Source organism: Carcharodon carcharias, chromosome 2, assembly GCF_017639515.1.
Source record: "Carcharodon carcharias isolate sCarCar2 chromosome 2, sCarCar2.pri, whole genome shotgun sequence".
Taxonomy (NCBI): domain Eukaryota; kingdom Metazoa; phylum Chordata; class Chondrichthyes; order Lamniformes; family Lamnidae; genus Carcharodon; species Carcharodon carcharias.
In genome coordinates this window covers 229,049,136-229,070,770 of record NC_054468.1, presented here as the reverse complement: position 1 = coordinate 229,070,770, position 21,635 = coordinate 229,049,136, and the positions used below count along the sequence as shown (strand labels likewise).

The 21,635-nt window shown below is 45.3% G+C and overlaps 1 protein-coding gene across 15 annotated transcripts in view; it reads right to left on the bottom strand.

Moving 5' to 3' along the window:
- adgrg6 (adhesion G protein-coupled receptor G6) overlaps positions 1–21,635 on the bottom strand; it is a 277,537-nt gene that overhangs the window by 27,178 nt on the left and 228,724 nt on the right. For all 15 annotated transcript variants that reach the window (XM_041180994.1, XM_041180979.1, XM_041181012.1 and 12 more), the window contains 9 exons: positions 18,407–18,495; positions 17,236–17,288; positions 15,752–15,811; positions 14,892–15,034; positions 10,047–10,161; positions 6,619–6,740; positions 5,592–5,796; positions 3,672–3,837; positions 1,843–1,986 (listed from right to left, as the gene is read on the bottom strand). In XM_041180994.1, coding sequence (XP_041036928.1) covers positions 1,843–1,986; positions 3,672–3,837; positions 5,592–5,796; positions 6,619–6,740; positions 10,047–10,161; positions 14,892–15,034; positions 15,752–15,811; positions 17,236–17,288; positions 18,407–18,495 — 1,097 coding nt within the window. The remainder of the gene's footprint in view (positions 1–1,842; positions 1,987–3,671; positions 3,838–5,591; positions 5,797–6,618; positions 6,741–10,046; positions 10,162–14,891; positions 15,035–15,751; positions 15,812–17,235; positions 17,289–18,406; positions 18,496–21,635) is intronic.

The window sequence follows — 21,635 nt, the reverse complement described above, 5'->3', positions numbered from 1 at the left end:
CTCAAGTGAGATTCTCAAAATGTTGCAGAGATATCAGCTGAACAATGTCTCAAATACCTGTTTCTGACGGCATGCCTCCCATCGAGAGATCAACTCCAACCAACTCTACCAGCGGTCTGATATAGCAAGTGATCCCCTGAGGATCACCTGTGATTTATGATTATAATATTAACGGACAAGAAAAGGCAAGCCCAGTGTAGACACAAAGAGTTGCTGAAAGAGTTAGAGAGGGAGAGAGAGAGAGAGGGACAGAGACAGACTGAGAGAGATGGAGAGAGAGATGGAGAGAGGAAGAGAGGGAGAGAGAGAGAGAGAGTGACACAGACAGACTAAGAGGATGGGGAAACAGAGAGACTGAGAGAGACAGACAAACAGATTGAGAGAGAAGGGAAACAGAGTCCGACAGAGATGACAACCAGGCAATAAAGGATAGAACTGGAGCCTATCTTTACACTATTCTGAGGAAGAGTCATACAGACTCGAAACATTAACTCTGTTTCTCTCTCCACAGATGCTGCCAGACCTGCTGAGATTTTCTGGCATTTTCTGTTTTGATTTCAGATTTCTAGCTCCATGCTATTTTGCTTTTAGCCTACCTTTACACAACTTATAAGCATGTCCTTGTACTGATACACATAAACATGCACCTCTTAACCTAACAACCACAATTTCGGTCTGTTCCTATATCAAAGTACAGCCAAATCCCCAGTTAATGACTGGGGCATTAACCTGAACACTTAACAATTAACACGATGGGAGAGAGAGTTTGACTGAGAGATAGTGACAGAACCAGACAGAGGAATTAAAAAACAGTCAGATTGAGAGAAAAGGGAGTCAGAGTCAGACAGAGAGATAGAGGAGAAAGAGTTTGATTCGGAGGGATGTGAAAAAAATTGTTTCACATGAGGAGAAAAAAAAACCACATAGAAGAGTAAGCCAGTGGATTAGTTTTCTTGTTTGTGTTGTTTCTGATATTCTCAGTTAGGGAGGCTGCAGATGAGGGGCCTGAGAGATGAGGTGTTGATTGGGTATCATTTCAACTTTGAGATCATCCATTGGAACACAATGCTTCCACAGTACACATTCCCATATTCTTATATAAAATTGGGATATGGTCATGGAGCGGTTATATTATTGGGCTAGAATTCATGAGGCATTAACTAATAACCAGGAGAATGTGAATTACAATCTCGCCAAAGGTAATTTGAGATGTTGGATTTGGTTTAAAAAAGAATCTGGCGATAAAAGCTCATCTCAGTAAAGGTGACCCTGAAGCTAATCAGCCTGTCATCAAAACCCAAAAGGTTCACTAGTGCCATTTAGGGAAGGAAGCCTGCCTCCTTACCCCATTTGGGCCTAGGTATGAGTCCAGCCTCACATCGATGTGGTTGATTGTTAATTGCCCCCTGAAATAATCTAGCGAGCTCAGGGCAACTGAGAGGTGGGCCAGACCAGTCAGCGGTGTCCACATCCCAAGAATGATTTTAAAACAGAACGAATTCACTGTGCTGCTTGCTAACCAGCAGCAAGTGAGTCAGGATTCCTGCTCCCGATCTCTATTTAACGGCTTCCGGCAGTCAGTGCTCAGTTGCAACGCCTCCTATTGGTAAATAGCTTGGCCACCACTCTCCACCACAATGCCCACGTGGTCACTTGGATGGGAGACAGGAGGGATAACTGTATCGGCGCTGCCAATCGGGATTCAAAGGAAGGAACCAGCAGCATCAGGAAAGGAGGGGGTGAAAATTGGTGATGGGGTTGGGAAGGGAGGGGAGAGGATTTCGGAAAACAACAATAAACACAATACATGTGATGTAGATGCACCAAGCACTCCTCCCTTGCCTGAAACAGTCCCGTTTTGCTGAAGAAAGCAAACTGAGCCCTCGATACTGCAATGAGCTCCTCATCCGTCAGTTGTTCGAAAAGGCCAGGGGGCAACTTGATTTCGGCCAGGGCTTCACCCCCAGGATGCCTGTCAAAATTAACCTACGGGCAAGAACAACAGAGGCATCAATCACACTGTGACAAGAGAGATGACCGTAACCTATAACCACATTGCACATCATTCACTCTCAGCCCTTCTCCCCACCCACCTCAGAAGGAACTCCTGTTCCTCTTCTGTCTCAGTTGAGAAAAGAGTTTCATCACGGGGACCCTTTTAAGAATGAAACCTCAAGCTTTGGACCCCTTTTCCTGTTTGGAATCTCACCATTAGGGCTTTTTACAGAGAGAGTTTCACCACAAGGACCCCTTTCAGAAAGGAGGACTCGCCACCGTGATCCACCTTACAGAGTGAAGAGCCTCACCATCGGAGAGCTGACGTTTAAGGTGGTGGATGGGGTGCCAAGCAAGCAGGCTGCTTTGTGCTGGATTGTGTTGAGCACGTTGGAGCTGGGCTCATCCAGGAAAGTGGGGAGTATTCCATCACACACCTAACCTGTGGCTTGTAGATAGTGGACAGGCTTTGGGGATTACCGAGGTGAGTTACTCTCTGCAGAATTCCCAGCCTCTGACCTGCTCTGATAGCCAAGGCTACATGTGAGGGCAGGATTAGCTTAGCTGGGATGTTCTGAAGACCAAATTGCCCATTGATCCTCAATGTTGAGTTGTACATGCAAGATGATTGACTGGACAAAATACTGCAGGGCTGTCTAATCCCAAGGAACCTTAGCTCAACATGTGGTAGTCTTCAGATAAAAGGGAAAAGCATTGGGAAGAACACTTAAACATGTACAGTGTTACTGTAAGATAATATTGATCATTTCAGCCATGTTCCTCAAGCACAGTTATTCTAAATATAATTGCGGTAGGGTAATTTTGTAGTTATGTTACTGGACTGGTAATCCAAAGGCCTGGTCCAATGATTCAAGAACAAAGAAGAACAAAGAGCAATGAAAAGTACAGCACAGGAACAGGCTCTTCGGCCCTCCAAGCCTGCGCCAATCATATTGCCCGTCAACTAAAACATTTTGCACTTCCGGGGTCCGTATCCCTCTATGCCCATCCTATTCATGTATTTGTCAAGCTGCCTCTTAAACACCACTATCGTACCTGCTTCCACCACCTCCTCTGGCAGCGAATTCCAGACACTCACTACCCTCTGCGTAAAAAACTTGCCCCGCACATCTCCTCTATAGTTTTCTCCTCTCACCTTAAATCTATGTCCCCTAGTAATTGACTCTTCCACCCTGGGAAAAAGCTTCTGACTATCTACTCCGTCCATGCCACATATAAGTTTGTATACTCAGTAAACTTCTATCAAGTCGATGAGAGTTCAACGAGAGTTTAAATCCCATCAGGGCAGCTGGGGAATTTTAATTCAATGAATCAAAAGTAAAATATTCACAGTCAGCAAAGGTGACCACGAAACTATCAGATTGATATAAACATCCATTTGGTTCATTAATGTCCTTTAGGGAAGGAAATCTGCTGTCCTTACCCAGTCTGGCCTACATGTGACTCCAGACCAAAGCAGCAATGTGGTTGACTCTTAACTGCCCTCTGAAATGGCCTGGCAACCCCTCAGTTATTTTCAAGAAGGTGGCTCACCACCACCTTCTCAAGGGCAAGTAACGATGGGCAATAAATCCTGGCTTACCAGGAATTAAAAATAAGTATTCGTGATGAGCGGTGTCCTGTCCATGTTGTCTATCTTAGTCACAGCGCCTTACCTCCAACTCCGAGTCTCCATTCTGAGATCCCACGCTGAAGGAGGTCCCAGTGTAATTCATGGTGTCGACAGTGGAGATTCCAATGGCCAGGTTTGGGGTGGTGATACTCACTGATGGCCCAGTGAAGATCATCTTGACAGTCAAAGCGTCTACCGTCCTCAAAGCTCTTCACATAAAAGAAACCACACGCAAAAAAATAATCAGGTTTGCACTTAAGGCTCAGCCTTGGATAAGTGGGAAGCATTCTGCCCTTTTGATTTCAAGTCCCACTCCAGAGAATTGAGCATATGAGCCAAACAGACACCGTTACTGCAGAAACAAAAATAAAAATAGCTGGAAAAACTCAGCAGGTCTGACAGCATCTGTGGAAAGGATCACAGTTAACGTTTCGAGTCCGAATGACTCTTCTTACTGCAGTGTTGAGTGAGTGCTGCAGTGTCAGAGGCGCCGTCTTTCAGATGAAATGTCGGCCCTTTTAGGTGAACGCATAAGATCCCACAGCGCCGTTTTGAAAAAGTGTAAGGGCATACTCCCCAATGTGGCCAGTATTTATCACCCAACCAACATTAGTAAAACAGATGACCCAGTTGTTTATATCACTGCTGCTGTTGGGAGCTTGCTGTGTACAAATTGGCTTTTGCGTTTTCTACATTACAACATTACTACACTTCAGGAACACTTCATTGGCTGTAAATTACTTTGGGACATTTGACATTGTGAAAGGTGAGGTCCTGTCTGCCCTCTCAGGGTGAACATAAACAATGTCCTGGTAATTTTCAAAGAAGAGTAGGGTCATTTTCCCCAGTATCCTGGCCAATATTTATTCTTCAACCAACATTACTAAACCAAGTTATTTTCTCATGATCTCATGGTTGTTTGTGGGACCTTATTGTGCCCAGGTTGACTGCAGTGCCTCCCCATTACATTACAATCATGACTACATTGACTACAAGTACTTCATTGGGATGTCCTGCGGAAGTGAAAGGTGCTATATAAATGCAAGTTCTTTCTTTAGTGTCTACCACTGGGACGTGACCCATTGAGCTGTTGACAAGGCCTCTGGTTGTCAATACACTGCTCAGTCCGAAATCAAGCCAGGAAGGTCCAATGCCAGAGATAACTTCTGTAATGGTACAAGCATTGACTTTGAAAAATTAGCTGTGGAATCTCACTGCCAATCCCTGTTGGAAAGTGTTTGAGTGAGAGATCGGATGAGGACTCGCGGCTGTGATTACCTTATTCAAATCTCACCAAGTAATAAAAAATCCTGCCTGTATTAAATACCTTGGGTGGGTCACAGCGGACTGTAATGAACTTGTACCCCAAAGAGGAGGAATGTGGGGATGGTAACACATCTGGACCAGGGTCCCTGGACAAATGATCCAGAGGCTTCAGTTCAAACCCCACCACAGCAGCTGGGAGAATTTAAATTCAATTAATTAAATAAATTTGGAATTTAAGCTAAAGACTTGGTCTCAGAAATTGTGACTGTGAAACGACTAATGTCCTTTAGGGGAGGAAATCTGCTGTCCTTACCTGGTCTGGCCTACATGTGACTCCAGACCCACAGCAATGTGGTTGACTCTTAATTGCCCTCTGAAATGCTCTAGCAAGCCACTCAGTACAAGGGCAACTAGGGATGGGCAACAAACCCATGAATGAATAAAGAAAAGAAAATCGACAATAGGGAAGGTTAGACAGAGGTAACAATGGAGTTTGCTGAGCATGTTATCATGCCATATCTTCCTATATGTTATCAATCAGCAGAGAAGCATCTGCGGAGAGGAACACAGTTAAAGCAGATGCTGTCAGGCCTGCTGAGCTTTTCCCCAGCTATTTTTGTTTTTGTTTCAGAGTTCCAGCATCCGCAGTATTTCGCTTTTACCAGAACGACTGCAGGTCCAGCCGAGCGGTACTCACACTTGGGAAGAGGTGGCCAGCGCTGTGTCGGAGCTTGAAAGAATATTGGACAGGACCGTCAGCACCGTCGATGCCAAGGTCGAGTTGATCTCCGAGACGATTACAATCTGTTTCAGAGTTTCCACCAGTTTGTCCACTTGTTCCCGGGTGAGATTCTTGTCCGCGGTGAAATCGAGAAGCTGATTGGCTACCTCGGCCGCGTTGTCTGCAGGAAGTTACAAGAAAGAGGTTCAGAGAAATTCTAGCAGAGCAGCTTCACCGGAAGGTCAGGGCAGGGTCATTGGTCAATACAGCATCATCGGTGGTCTGTCGAAGTAGAGCTCAGGTGTACCTGGACCTATGCAACAATGTGCGCGTAGATATATCTGCATATCTACAGGAAATTTATGCACGTGAGCACTTCATGCATGCACACTCATAGAACAATATATATAACATTATGTGTGCATTGATGTAGTATTTGTATGTACTTCAAGTAGAATATGTGTACAGTATCTCTCTAGATAATAGAAATATCACAGCACCATTGTGGAGGGAACTCATTCTTCAGTATAATGCAGCTTTGTGGCTAATGGAGATTGGTGGTGAATGGTGGGATATGATTGGTGGATAATGGAGTGTCCAATGATGTTTGTTTTTAAGAACGGTAGCCATTATTGTTCTGGGCCTAGTTTTATCCTCCCATCTCCCCCTTGACACGCACGCTTTCACAATGCTGGGAATCCTCAGATACCACCCAGATGGAAAGCAACAGTGTGTATCTGAAGGCCATTCAACTGTGGGAGCTTCATGGTATGGGCTGAACCTGTCCTCCTGCCCCCCCTAGTGGTAGTCCCCAGACAGCAATCAGGAGCAGTAACCCAGGGTGATATGTTTTCTCATCCCTAACCCAATTTTGGATTCATCTGAACACCGGGCATACCACAGGTCAACAATCCACCATGGGATCTTTCTGCCCCTTAATTCTCTGAAACAGACTGATCCTTCCTTGAGAAGCAGAGTAGCCAGTGACTCCGATGGCAATTACCTGCAGATACTACTGGAATGTTTTCTAAGTCGCTGCTGTTTGTGCTGGGAGTCGGTACCACAGAACAGTTTGTCAAGTCAGGTGCCTCCCAGTAAGATGTGTAGTTCTGCATGTTTAAAACACTGAACAACAAATAGAAAAATATTATTCCATGTAGCGAATCAGTAAGAACTAATGAACAAGTACAAACAATAAATTGAAAAGGTTAATGGAATGTTCGTCTTCATCTCAAGAGTCTGGAGTACAGAGGGGTGGAAGCTAATTTATACTTAAATAAAACTGTGGTTAGACTGAATCTGGAGTCACAGTGTTCAGCTCTGAGCACTGTATCTCTGGAGGGATATACTGGTCTTCATTGGGGTGCAGTGCAGATTCACTAGAATGATACCAGAGCTAAAAGGGTTAAATTATAATGATAGGTTCACTTGTACTTCCTTGCAAGGAGTGATCTAACAGACTTTTAAGGGGGGGGGGGGGGTGGTCAAAGGATTGGATAGGACAGGTAAAGAGAAGCTATTTCTTCTGGTGAGGGATGTCTAAAACAAAAGGGGTACAACCTTAAAATTAGAATCATGCTACTCAAGCTGATGTCAGGAAGTAATTGTTCACACAAAGGGTAGTGGAAATCTGAGACGCTCTCCTCCAGAAAGCTGGTGAGGATGGGGGATTTATTGACAATTTCAAACATGAGGTTGATAGATTTTTCTCAGGTAGGCAGCAACTTCACCTTCGACAGCACCTTCCAAACCCACTGCCTCTCCCATCGAGAAGGACAAGGGCAGCAGACACACGGGAACACCACCACCTGCAAGTTCCCCTCCAGGTGACACACCGTCCTGACTTGGAAATATATCAGCCGTTCCTTCACTGTCGCTGGGTCAAAATCCTGGAACTCCCTCCCTAACAGCGCTGTGGGTGTACCTACACCACATGGGCTGCAGCGGCTCAAGAAGGCGGCTCACTACCACCTTCTCAAGGGCAATTAGGGATGGGCAACCAATGCTGGCCTTGTCAGCGATGCCCACATCCTGTAAGCGAATAAATAAAGACAAAAACAGGGTATTAAGGGTTTTGGAACCAAGGCAGGAAGATGGAGTTCAGCCATGATCTAACTGAACAGGCTTCACGGGCTGAATGGTCTCCTCCTCTTCCTATTTTACCAATTGTATCTTTGAGTCAGCATTGGGAGAGCAAAATTCTCTCACCTTTTGTACACCGATATATTAACAGTTACTGCATTAACCTTGGCCACCTCTTCCAAAACTAAGAGGTTTGAGGCCAAAATGTTAGGAGGCTTTTCACAGGAGAACTGTTCAACACTTGCTCATCAGCACATTCAGGAATGCAGGAACTGTGGAGTCACAGGACTGAGAGCTGGAGACTGAGAGATCTTTCAGACTGAATGAGCTGGGATACCCTTCCTTTTTATGTATGTTGGCATTTTGCAGCGCTTCAATAATGTGCTATATCAGTATGATTATTGGTTAAACATATATCACGGTTTTGAAAAAGAAATCAATGTTTTGCTGGAGAAGGCAATGCTTTACCCATGAGACTTGGCACTTAGCACAGGCACAATGGGCTGAATGGTTGCCTCCTGTGCCGTAAGCTTACTATGTTTCCATGTTTCTCTGGTCACGTAGCAGCGGAACAAGCTATGGCTGTTTAGGCTTTTGAGTTACTGGGTAATATCTATGGATGACCTGTAAGTGAAAGGGAGGGACTGCTGCCTCAAGGCCAATATTACACACTTGAAGACCGGGTGTGAATTTTTGAAACCATGGGCAGGAATTTTGTTTTGGGGTCGGGGTCAGGGTCATTTCAGGGTCCCAACCCTGCACGGCGTGGGAGTGGCACGCCCAACACGATTTTTGGCGCATTGGCAAACGCGTGGTCAGAAGGCACACTCAACGTCCAGTTGTGCCCAGCAGGTAGGCAGGGTCCCAGTGCTGGCAGGGCAAAAGGAGGCCTATTGCCTGGTGGAGCTGCAGCCTGCTGACGTAGGTCAGGGAGACAGAGAGTGCGCTTCAAGATGGAGGCGCTTTCTCAACAATTTTAAAATATTTGTAGTTAAGAATGGCCACAGCTGCCATTTGTGGAGGGAGGCTACCTCCAGTCTCAGGTTATGTTTTAGCCCACATGCCAACTGGAAAGCTTCCATTTGGTACAGGAGAGGGGGCTCAATAGGCCCCTTAATGGTTTCAGTTGGCGGCCCACTGCTCATGGGCAGGGATTCATCTTTCCCCTAACCCGACCTCTTTAAAAGTGGCCTGGAGGTGGCACCATGTTGGAAAACTGGCAGATCCGCTGCTGGTGGGAAATTCTGGGCCTCTGGAGGGATTCCAAAATTCTGGAAGGAAAGCCTGGAATGAAGCATCAACTTTTCTCAACTCCACTTACAGAGATACGGGGATAGATTTTCCTTTGCATTGCACCTGATCCAACTCTAGTTGGTCATATTTGGAACATATGAACCTACCAGTTAGGAGCAGGAGTAGGCCATTCAGCCCCTTGAGCCTGCCCCGATAACCTTTGACTCCCTTGTTAGTAAAAAAGAAATCTATCTACCGCTGCCTCAAAAATATTCATTGGCCCTCCCTCCACCGCTCCCTGGGCAACGTGACATTACATGACCTCCTACCACAAACTGCTCCACCACCACCACCGCCACCCCCCCCACCCACAACACTCCCACTATTGCTCACCTGACATACTCACTATCCTGATGTCCACCATTCCAGTCAATCCGAAAGAAAATGGACACTTCCTTACGCAATTGGATTATTCTTCACTGCCAGTCAAACTGCCTCAATGAGTTTTCTCCTGGGTTTGCTCACAGCAGTCTCCTGGAGATGTTGAGAAAGTTCTCAAGGTGGGGTGGACAGAGTCGATGCTGGGAGGATGTCTCCCCAGGCTGGGACACCTAGAACTTGAGATCAGTCTCAGAATAAGGGGTCAGCCATTTGAGACTGAGGCGAAGAGAAATTTCTTCACTCAAGAGGGCGGTGAAACTTTGGAATTCTCAACCTGAGAGAGCTGTGGATGCTCAGCCTTTGGGTATATTCAAGACAGTGCTCAATGGATTTTTGAGCACTAAGGGATTTAAGGGCTATTGTGTGAGAAGGTGAAGTTGAGGTAGAAGATCAGATGGTGTTGAATGGTGGAGCAGGCTTGATGGGCCAAAGGGCCTACTACCCCTGCCCCTAATTCTTATGCTCTTATGGGAATTAGACTAAAGTTCCTAATTCCTGGAGACTCCAAGGCAATCCTTGAGGGCTGGCAACTCTAGATAGACTGGGAATTCCAACTCATCAGTTTGGGCTGAGGTGAAGTGACAGTGCTATAATCCTCTACACCACACATTCCCCTAATATAGCCTCTTTTTTAAACAGCTATAATAATTGCATAAAGAATCTAATTTACATTACCATTTTCTGCTCGCATATTGTCCTTGATTTGATAGGCAAGGCAGAGTTTGGGTGGTCCTTGGCCTGGTCTCTTTCCAAAAGTATTGAGTCGGCATTTCTTCCATTGAGCAGTTCACTGTGGATAAAGGATACTGAGACTTATATCCAACACAGAGGGGAATCAATGGTTAACAGCATTAAAAGACGGAACGAGGTTTGTGGTAATGCAAAGGAATGTGTGTGCCCATGTGCACAGATCATTAAAAGTGGTTTAAAAATTCCTCAAGAAGGTTATTGCAACATTTATCTCAAGGAGATTGGGATTCCAAAACGGAGGAAGCTATGTTTCACTTATATTTTTCTTTATCCTTTCATGGAATGTGGGTGTCGCTGGCAGGGCCAGCATTTGTTGCCCGTCTCTAATTGCCCTTGAACTGAGTGGCTTGCTAGGCCACTTCAGAGGGCAGTTAAGGGTCAACCACATTGCTGTGGGCCTGGGGTCACATGTAGGCCAGACCAGGTAAGGGTGGCAGATTTCCTTCCCCAAAGGGCATTAGTGAATCAGATGGGTTTTTATGTCAACCATAGTTGTCATGGTCACCATTCGTTCTTCCAGCTTTATATTCCAGAGTTATTAATTGAATTTAAAATTCCACCAGATACTATGGTGGGGTTTGAATCCACATCCCCCAGAGCCTGGGTCTCAGGATTACTAACGAAATGACATTACCGCTATACCACCATCTCTCCCCTAATATGTAGAGAGCTTTGGTCAGAACCCCCACCAGGGAAATCAGTGTTGGGCACTGAATCACGAGGATACACTGGCCTTGCAGTGCAGAATTAAATCAGAACTTAAAGGGTTAAATTATGGAGACAGTTTGCATAATCCAGGCTTGTATTCCCTTGGTTTTAGACGTTGAGAGATGATCCGATCGAGATGTTTAAAATGATAAAGAGGTTAGATGTTTAAATAAATAGGAGCCTTTTCCCCTGTGAGAGAATCCTAAGCAAAAGTACACAAACTTAAAATGAGAGTTAGATCATTTCGAAATGAAATCAGGCAGCACTCTTTCCACACAGGAAGTAGTGGAAATCCAGGACTGTTTCTGATAAGCCCGTATGGACTGAATCAAATGAAATTCTCAAAACTGAGAGTGATAGATTGTCATTAAGTAATTGGCGTCAAGGGGTATGAGACAAAGGTGGGTAATTGGAGTTGAGGTACAGGTCAGGTATGATCTAAATGAATGATAGAACACGTTTAAAGGGGCTGAATAATTCTGTTCCTACATTCCCATGTCAGCAATATCACTGGTTAGGACCATGCAACACTACTTCAACGGACTTGAGACAATGTGGTGGATCAACACAACCTAATGAGATTTTGATTTTACCCTTGCTCTCCATTTAGCCCTGAGTGTAGCTTGGAGTCCATACATAGCTGCGTCCTGGCCCAATAGAAGTGAGAACTTCCAAAGCAGATGTGAAAATAGCAGGTAGCTATGTCACATGGAATGAGGGTTACACCAAACTTTACGGCACAGAAACAGGCTATTGAGCCCAAATGGTCCACGCTGATGTTTATGCCCCACACAAGCCTCTTCCCAACATACTTCATCTCACCCCAACACCAAAATATTCCAGTCCCCTCTCCCCTCATATGTTTACCTAGCTGCTCCTTAAATGCATCTGTGTTATTGGTCTCAGCTACACTTGTGGTAGAGCGCTCTGCATTCTAACCACTTCCCTATTTGATTCACTCATGACTATTTTGTATTTATAGCCCCTATTGTTGGGCCTTTCCCTGCACCAGCCCCATTCCCACCAGTGGAAACATCTCTAAAATTGTGAAAAGTGATAATATAGATGTAGAGACTTCAGTCAGGTCACTCTTCCGTTTTCTTTTTTCTCAAAGTGCCAGGCCATTCAATTGTTCCTAATATTGGCAGCCTCAGAGTTCCGGTATCATCCTTATAAAGCCTTCTGCACTTTCTCAAGTGCTTCTATGTCTTTTGTAATATACAAAATATGGACTCAATGCACAACTACACTATCAAACCTCTCAGGGATCAATTTAATTCTTTCTGGAGACTGGGATTGGGCATGATGCTATTTTATGAGGTTCATGCAAATATATGAATATACAACCAGAAGAATTAGGAGCAGGATTAGGCCCCTCGGACCCTGGAGCCTGCTCCACCATTCAATAAGATCATGGCTGATCTGAATGTAACCTCAACCGCGCGTTCCTGTCTCTCAGCGATAACCTTTCACCTCCCTGCTTACCAAAAATCTATCTACCTCTGCCTTAAAAACATTCAAAGACTTTGCTCCAATGCCTTTTGAGGCAGAAAGTTCCAAAGACTCATGACCCTCAGAGAAAAATGTTCCCCTCTTCTCTGTCTTAATTGGCTGACCTCCTATTTTTAAACAGTGACTCCTAGTTCTAGATTCTCACACAAGAGGAAACATCTTCTCTACATCCACCTTGTCCAGACCCTTCAGGATCTTACATGTTTCAATCAAGTTGCCTCTTACTCTTCTAAACTCCAACGCATATAAATCTAGTCTGTCTAATCTTTCCTCATAAAACAACCCGCCCATTCCAGGTGTTAGTCTAGTAAACCTTCTCTGAACTGCTTCTAATGCATTTACATCCTTCCTTAAATAAGGAGACCAGCACTGTACATAGTACTCCAGATGTAATCTCACCAATGCCCTATATAACTGAAGCATAGCCTCCCTATTTTTGTATTCAATTATCCTAAAAATAAACAATAACGTTTTATTAGCCTTCCTAATTACTTGCTGCACCTAAATACTAACCTTTTGTGATTCATGCACTAGGACACCCAGATCCCTCTGCACCTCAGAGCTCTGCAATCTCTCACCAGTTAGATAATATGCTTCTCCTTTATTCTTCATATTTTCCCACATCATACTCCATTTGGCAGATCTTTGCCCACTCACAACCCATCTATATCCCTCTGTAACCTCCTTATGTCCTCTTCACATCTTACTTCCCTACCTACCTTTGTGTCATCAGCAAATTTAGCAACCATATCTTCAGTCCCTTCATCCAAGTCATTTATATAAATTTTTAAAAGTTGAGGTCCCAGCACTGATCCCTGCGGCACACCACTCATTACATCTTGCCAACCAGAAAAAGGCCCATTTATGCCTACTCTCTGGAATTAGCATTGAATCTGTCCTGTTAAGGTTCAGAAGCAGATTCAGGTTGGATCTGGGTTTGAAACTGATTTGATTTTTGTTATGGGCTGCAACCACAGCTATTGGAACTGATTAATTCTGTTTGCGTCTGGAAACTGAATTGGGGAAGACTTTATTCTGCTGAGGTTTGGAACTGGAATGGATTCATTCTATGAGGGATTGGGGCTGTGATTCAGATTGATTCATTCTGATAAGGTTTGGAGCTGACTGTACACTTAACTCGCTTCAGCGAGGGGTTAATTAACACTGATAATCTTCACACAGAGGTCAACAATAATCTTAGATTAAAGAATTGAATTCACACAGAGTGGAGGGAGGGATATATGCAAATCATCTGTCATACTTTTGGAGGGAAATCTACTGAATCCTGGAGAAACAATCAAAAATAACTCCAGGGATTCTACAGAACAATTAACCCTTAAAGATTTAGGAAGAACTAATGAAGACTAGTATTGAGATTGACAATAAATCTGATCACCATTGTCACAGAATGTATTATACACAGAAACAGCCCATTCAGCCCAACTGGTCTGTCTCAGTGTTTCTGTTCCAAATGCCACTGCTCTTCTTCTCATCCTAACATCCGTCCCTCACACCGCTCTTCATCTCCACCATCTTCGCCTCATCTTATCATCATAACCATCTATGTTTGTAGCTTCCCTTCAAATGCACCTGTGTTATTTGCCCACACAACCCCCTTTGAAGCGAGTTCCACATTCTCACCACTCTCTGGGTGAAAATGTTTCTCCTAAATTACTTACTGGATTAATTTACATCTTATTTATATTTACCTTATCAAACCCCTTCATTACCCATTGGATCATCTCATGGGAGAAAAGAACCCCAGCCTGTTCAACATCCTGGGGGTTACCATTGACCAGAAGCTGAACTGGTCTAGCCATATAAATACTGTGGCTTCAAGAGCAGGTCAGAGGCTAGGAATCCTGTGGCGAGTAACTCACCTCCGGACTTCCCAAAGCCTGTCCACCATCTACAAGGCACAAGTCAGGAGTGTGATGGAATACTCTCCTCTTGCCTGGATGAGTGTAGCTCCAACAACAGTCAAGAAGCTTGACACCGTCCAGGACAAAGCAGCCCACTTGACTGGCACCCCGTCCACCACCTTAAACATTCACTCCCTCCACCACCCAGGCACAGTAGCAGCAGTGTGTACCGTCTACAAGATGCACTGCAGGAATTCACCAAGGTTGCTTTGACAGCACCTTCTAAACCCACGACCACTACTATCTAGAAGGACAAGGGCAGCAGACACATGGAAACACCACCACCTGGAAGTTCCCCTCCAAGCCACTCACCATCCCGACTTGGAAACATATCACCGTTCCTTCACTGTCGCTGGGTCAAAATCCTGGAACTCCCTTCCTAACAGCACTGTGGGTGTACCTACACCACATGGACTGCAGTGGTTCAAGAAGGCAGCTCACCACCACCTTCTCAAGGGCAATTAGGGATGGGCAATAAATGCTGGCCTAGCCTGCAACTCCCATATCGCATAAATTAATTAAAAAAACTTTCCTGACAGAAGGAAACCATTCAGCCCATCGTGTCTGTGCTGGCTATTTTTTCGCAAGAAACCAATAACCAGGTTATTTCAAAGTGATTGTCACTTACCTACAGGCTGAACCTGAATGGAGTCAATGGAAAGGTTATTTCCGATGATTGAAGATGTGTTTCTCAGTCTCTCTTGGACTATCCTCTCTTCTAGGTAAATATTTTTGGTGATATTGTAATACAGAATGGCCAAGCAGTCATAGCTGAGGAAGAAATAACACGTGTGAAATGGAGATGCTTTATGACTTGGGTTAGGATGTGTCTGAATTTCCTGAGACATGACAACTGAGAGGCTTCAGAGGAAGGTCACAAGCTGACCATGTGGGGACTTGTGTCACATGTAAGCCAGACTGGATAAGGACGACAGATTTTCTTCCCTCAAGGACATTAATGGCCCAGTTGGGTTTTCACGACAATTCAACAGGTTTGGACGTCATGTTTACTGATGTCAGATATTTATTGTCTGATTTTTTTTTTTAACTGGGGATTCAAATCTTCAAACTGCCTGTCTTGGGATTTGAACTCTCGTTCTCTGGAATATTATTCCAACCATCTGGATTACTGGTCACGTATCCACGCTACAATAACAAGCAATTATTTGACACAGTGACCCCGGCCATGCTGCACATTTGCATCTGCAAAAAGTGCCTGTGTTGTGACTTGTTCTATTGTGAACAGGGATGTTTGCCTGTCACCCATCACTGTCAGTGGGTCAAAATTCTGGAGCTCCCTCCTTACCAGCACTGCTACACCACACGGACTGCAGCGGTTCAAGAAGGCAGCTCACCACCACCTTCTCAAGGGCAACTAGGGATGGGCCATAAATGCTGGGCCCAGCCAGTGAAGCCCACAACCCGTGAGAGAATTTTTTTTAAAAAGGAGCAATCTAAAAGGGGAGATCGAAAATATTGATTTCTTACCTTGTGCTTTCAATTGATCTGGACATCCGATGCATTGAAGTATTGTTGCTCTCATAAATCCTAACCAGAAAACAAACAAATAGACAGGAAATAATTCTGGTCTGTGAAAAAAAAATATCGAGCAGAATGTACCAGAAAGAAATAGACGGTTGGGTTTTCTACAACAATTCAGAAACTTTAGTGCCAATCCTGCAAACTAGCAAATTTATGGAAATCAGTGTCTCCGTTGTGAGATTTGAACTCATTATAACGTAAGCAGGTGTGGACCATTTGGCCCCTCAAACCTGTTCAATAAGATCATGGCTGATCTAACATTGGCCTCAATTCCGCTTTCCTGCCAGTTCCCAATATCTAAGGTGATTAACTGAATACCATAAACACTCCACTAACCATGTCCAGGCAATCAGACACCACCTGACCCCAGTGTTTCCTAACTTCCAAGTTACAGAGGCAGCTGTATCTCCTTCACCATCCTCGTCCTCCTCCATCATGTACCGTGCCCTGAGAGGGTATTAGTGACTACGGGCTCCCATTGGGTTGGTCCATGATTATACCTGGCAGAGTGCTGCAGTGGTTTGCCATTACCTTCACCAGGGAACTCTCCCACTCTTACCACCCCCTGTCATCAGACGCATTGGAAGGATTTACAGGCTGATAATCAACATGTCTGGCCACATTAGGAACAGACCTTCCGTGAAGTGGGACCCGTCCCAGAGGTAGGGACATTACCAGTGTGCCACAAGACCTCCTGCTCCTCTCGCTATAACTATGGCAAAAAAGTAAGGAAAATATTGCAAAAATGACCAGAGAATCTTTCACTGGAACGCAAATGTTCCTGCTTCTGTTTATATCATTTTATACCACTTCACTTTTATCATGAAGCTGAGGGATGCTAGCACTGGGTAATGGAGCATTTTTTCAATCCAGGCATCCAGGGCCAGGCCTAGAAGAACATCTCACTCTGCATCAATGTAACAGTGTAATTCGCTGCCAATTACTACCAAATTAGGGGAACGTTTTGAGTCAAGGGCTCAGTCAGAACTCCTACATCACACTGTGCAGTAGCAGTTGACAAAGGCACCCGGTGAAATTCCTCCATCATCGTTTGGGGGGGGCCACCGGATAAGGGGTCTGTCATTTCGGATTTAGACGAGGAGAAATTACTTCAGTCAAAAGATTGTGAATCTTTGGAATTCTCTATCCCAAAGGGTTGTGGATGCTCCATCGTCGACTACACTGAAGGCCAGGATAGACAGATTTTTCAGGGTCTCGGGGAATTGAAGGAAATGGGGAGCGGGTGGGAGAGTGGAGCTGAAGCCCAGGATCAGCTACGATCATATTAAACGGCGAAGCAGGCTCGATGGGCCACGTGGTCTATCCCTGCTCCCGTTTGTTGTACAGGACGCATTAACCCACAATCCTAACAGGATCTTTACGCACGATTTTAACCTTTGGTTTTATTTACAAAGTGTCCGTCTCCTCACCTGACACTTTCCACGTACACAGAGTAATTCCAGTTCTGAAAGGACTCGGTGAGCTGAAACATCGGTGAAATAAAAAAAACAGCAAATCAGTGCACAGGTCGATCCATTAACAGAGCCACAGGGGGCACAACCATGTAAACGTGTATTTAACATCCTTTGCTCAGACAAGCAATAGTGCCAAAGAGAAACATGTCAAAACAGCCAAGTCATAGCATCTATTTGGACTCCCTGTACAGGACATGGTCCCATATGTTCTTAGATAATATATGTTGTTAAGTTGGATGAGGGTCAGGCAGTGTGAGGATAAACAATCGATCGCAAGAGAGGAACCATTCAGTGAAGATTATTCGCTATCCCCTACAGTTAAAGTGTCCCTGGATCACATGAGGAACCCCTCCTGAATAAATCAACTGCAACAGGGGAGGGGAGGGGAGGGGAGGTGAGGTGAGAGGGGAGATGAGAGGGGAGGTGAGGGGAGGGGAGGGGAGGAGAGGTGAGGGGAGGGGAGGGGAGGGGAGGGGAGGGGAGGGGAGGGGAGGGGAGGGTAGAGGAAGGGAGGGGAAGGGAAGGGAGGGGTGGGGTGGGGTGGGGTGGGGTGGGGTGTTACTGGACTAATATCCCAGAGGCCCAAGCTAATGCTGTGGGTGCGTGGGTTCAAGCCCCACTGTGACAACTGGTGGAATTTAAATTAAATTCGCAAAATATGCAACATAAAGCTAGTCTCAGTGATGGTAACCATGACAACCAACACTTTCTGTTGTTTAAAAACCCATCTGGTTCATAAATGCCCTTTAGGGAAGGAACTCTGACTTCCTCATCTTGTCTGGCCTACACGTGACTGCAGACCCACAGCAATGTGGTTGACTCTGAACTCCCCCTCTGAAATGGCCGGGCAAATCACATGGGCAACAAAGGCTGGCCTTGCCAGTGACATCCACATCCTCTGAAAAACTAAAGAACCCTTGCCACCATACCAACCGCTCCAGCACAAACTGGAGCTTACTTCAGCTTAGTTCCTCTCTTAAGCCTTAACCAGCTGAGTGGTGGTGGGTGAGGGGGGGAGGGGAAGCGTGGGGGAGGCCCTGTAGCTGAGGGTATGACTGAGGCACATACATGGGGGTAAGTCAGTGATATTGATGGAGCCAGGGAAAGGCAAACTGAAATGACCTACCCAGGCTGACACTCTTCGCTCCAGATCCGCTGTGTTCATATTCCCGTTCAGGTCGTGGACTGTGAACTGCGTCCTGTATAAAAGACCCCCTGTGAGGCGAGAACAGTGCAGAGTTACAATGTGCGCTACCCCGCCCCCCCCCCACCACCTCAAATCGCAAGACTTCCTCTAGGTACCGAGAATAGCCACAACGGGGACACGCATTCAGAGCCTGTTACCAATCCGAGTGGAGATAGGGAACCGAGGAAATCTTCATACGGACACATGTGGGCTGATGCCACATAAAAAGGGCCAAGAGGGACAGATGCCATCTTCACTCCCCACAAAAACTGCTTGGAAACGTGACAACCACACACAGCCCCCCAACAGCCGTGGGCCAACCACGCTCCTCAGCACAACCCCAAATCTCCACCAGCCGGAAGAAACGTCTGACGGTCGTGGTGGTACACTGCTCACCATAGGGCCCGGCACTCTGCCCAGCACCTGCAAATCCTAACTCCGGCGCTGCTCAACTTTGCCCGCAGGGCCTGGGAGAGTGTAAACCCTGTGACGTCAGTGGCACCATCACTTTGTTGGTGCACAGTTTTAAGAAATCGGGTCATTTTATTTGAGGGTTCAGGAGAAACAAGAAGGGAACTGATTTAGCTGCAGTGCATAAACGAGAGAAGTAATAATAACGGATTCACTTCAATCCCCTCCTCGAGCAGGGAAAAGGAATTCTACTCAACCTGTTTGCCATGAGTCCAGAAATTTGGAGCAAGCTGCTTTGCTGTGGGTTTACGGGGTAAATTTTATAATATAGCTGCCCTGACACACTAGGCTCTGCACCATTGGAGCCCAAATTTGAGTTTGGGGTTCACTACAACCAATTCATGACCACCCAACCATGTGTCCTTCCATCTACTGGGACTAAAGCAGGAATGAAGCCAACTCCTGCTCTGCCAACGTGCCCCTGGCTAGACTTGATAAGCCCCCGCCTCATCCAGCAGAAGATGCTACAACTTCCTGTTCGGTATCCCCCACCCCAACCCAGTGCAGCTCCGAACATGTCCTGAGTAGGGACCTGCCTTGTCCCCTTTGACCAATTGGGACTATGGGTTTCAGGGCTCCTTGCCACCAGTGTGGGATTTCTTTTCTTAAAAGATTTTTTGTATTGATTGTTTGAAGCAGTTCTACCACAGAGATACCAGGAATGAGGGACTTCAGCTGGAGAGACTGGAGAATTTGATAATGTTCTCCCTTAAGCAGAGCAAGTTAAGGGGAGATTTAACAGAGTTAAAAACTATGAGGGGTTTTCATAGAGTAAATATGAAGAAACTGGCAGAGTGCTCATCAATCACAGGACATATAAATTTATGATAATTAGGTCAAGTAGCAGAGCGGAGAAGAGGGGAGTATATTTTTTTTTACACAATGAGCTGTTACGATTTGGAATTGTCTGAAAAGTTGGTGGGAGTAGAATCATTAGCAACTGTCAAAAGGGAATTGCAAATATGATTGAAAATAAGACATTTGCAGTGCTCTATGGAAAGAAGAGGGGTGTGAGATTAATTGGATAGCTCCTTCAAAGAGCTAGAACAGTTACAATGGCCTCCTCCTGTGTCTTATGGTTCTATCATTCAGCAAAGAGTGAGGCAGCAGCCAATTGTTGGGATAGCTGGAGCTCGAGTGCTGGTTGAGGTAGGTCCCACACTGTGTTTGAGAGAGAACGCAAGAGGCATACTTTCTAAGGACAGATAATATAACAGAAGGAAGACAGTGTAAAAAAAAAATTTTTTCTTAATTTGTCCCATTATCTGGTGTGTTAGAATGCACATAAGTTACCAATACATCAATACACTGTTGTGCGTTTTTGATTCTCCTGTGTTTTACTGCAACACACAAAATTCTGCAATTATAAGATTAATCAACGAACTACAGTCTGAGGACTATTTAAGTGGCAAACGTGCAGACTTCATTGAACGGTTTATAAAGCCAGATTCACTGGTCAAAAGAGGACAAAGAGGTCAGTGCCCAGTTCTAAATATTGGAACCAATTAAGTGGCATTTGTCGACTAGATCTTCTGTGCTCGCCCTATTTGGAAACATCCCGGCTCCTGACCAGTGTGAGGAAAGAAAGCTGAATGAGTGTCAAGCAACAACTGTGAAGGAGAGAGGGAGTCGGGGGCGGTGGTTGGGGGGGGCACAGTCTGCACAGTCTTCACTAGATGGCGCCTTTCACATTGCTAACAGGTGCTGGTGTTAGTTAGAAATCAGAGGGGTGCATTAGTCTTTGGGGGTTTTTTTTGGTCATTTGCCGGGGCGAGGGTTGGGGGGGGGGTGATAGGAAAAGGCAAAATAAAGCATCGCTTTCCAGGGAAGATCAAGCACAGATAGACATGGAATTAACCCTCTGAGGAAATAATAAAGGCAAATAGTGGCAGGGTTCAATTCAATCTCTTACAGCACAATTTTTCTGACAATATTCATCGCTAGAACTCTTTGTGTTAGACACTGTTCTTCAATCGCCCGATTTAAAATCAGTGAAAACGTACGTTCCTTACTAATTATCTGGTGTCGAAATGTGTCCGGCGGACTCAACAGGGTTAATACGCTAAACATAGGGGAGCGTCAACCTGAAGCCTGAATTTCGGGTTTCTGTGAACTTGAGCAGCGCAAACTCAAAATTGTGCTTCGCTCAGTTTCAACATTTCTGTGGGACATCGCTCATTAAACGCACTTCCATCTCAGCACAGAGCAAGGCGGGACAATCTTCAGCTGCACTCAAGCAAAAATTGGCAACTTTGTTCCACCCCCCCACCCCCCTTCAAGTGGAGCAAATCATGCACCGGCCAGATCGATAATGAAAAGCAGTCACAATTACAATCATGCCTTGAGGTTCTTCCTTCAATGAAAAATGGATATTTTCGCTGTGGGACAAAACTGCAGACATGTGTTGCTCAGCACAGAGACAAAAGGGGTGTTATTCATTGAATGAAGAACTGCAATTTGTGCACTAGGACCTCTGCACTGGAGGAAAATAGTAATGGAATCATGTTCCCTTTTTTGCGGCAGAGAGTGATGTGCCTCTCCTGATGTCCATCCTTAAAGGGGAGTGAAGGCTTGCGTATTTTTGCTTAACTGGTTTGGCTTTGGATGCACGTTTGATAAGAACGTGGTTTAATCACCGCTGCTAACGCTACAAGGTGAGCCTTGCACAATGGGGATGTTCTACAAAACAGCAAGCTTC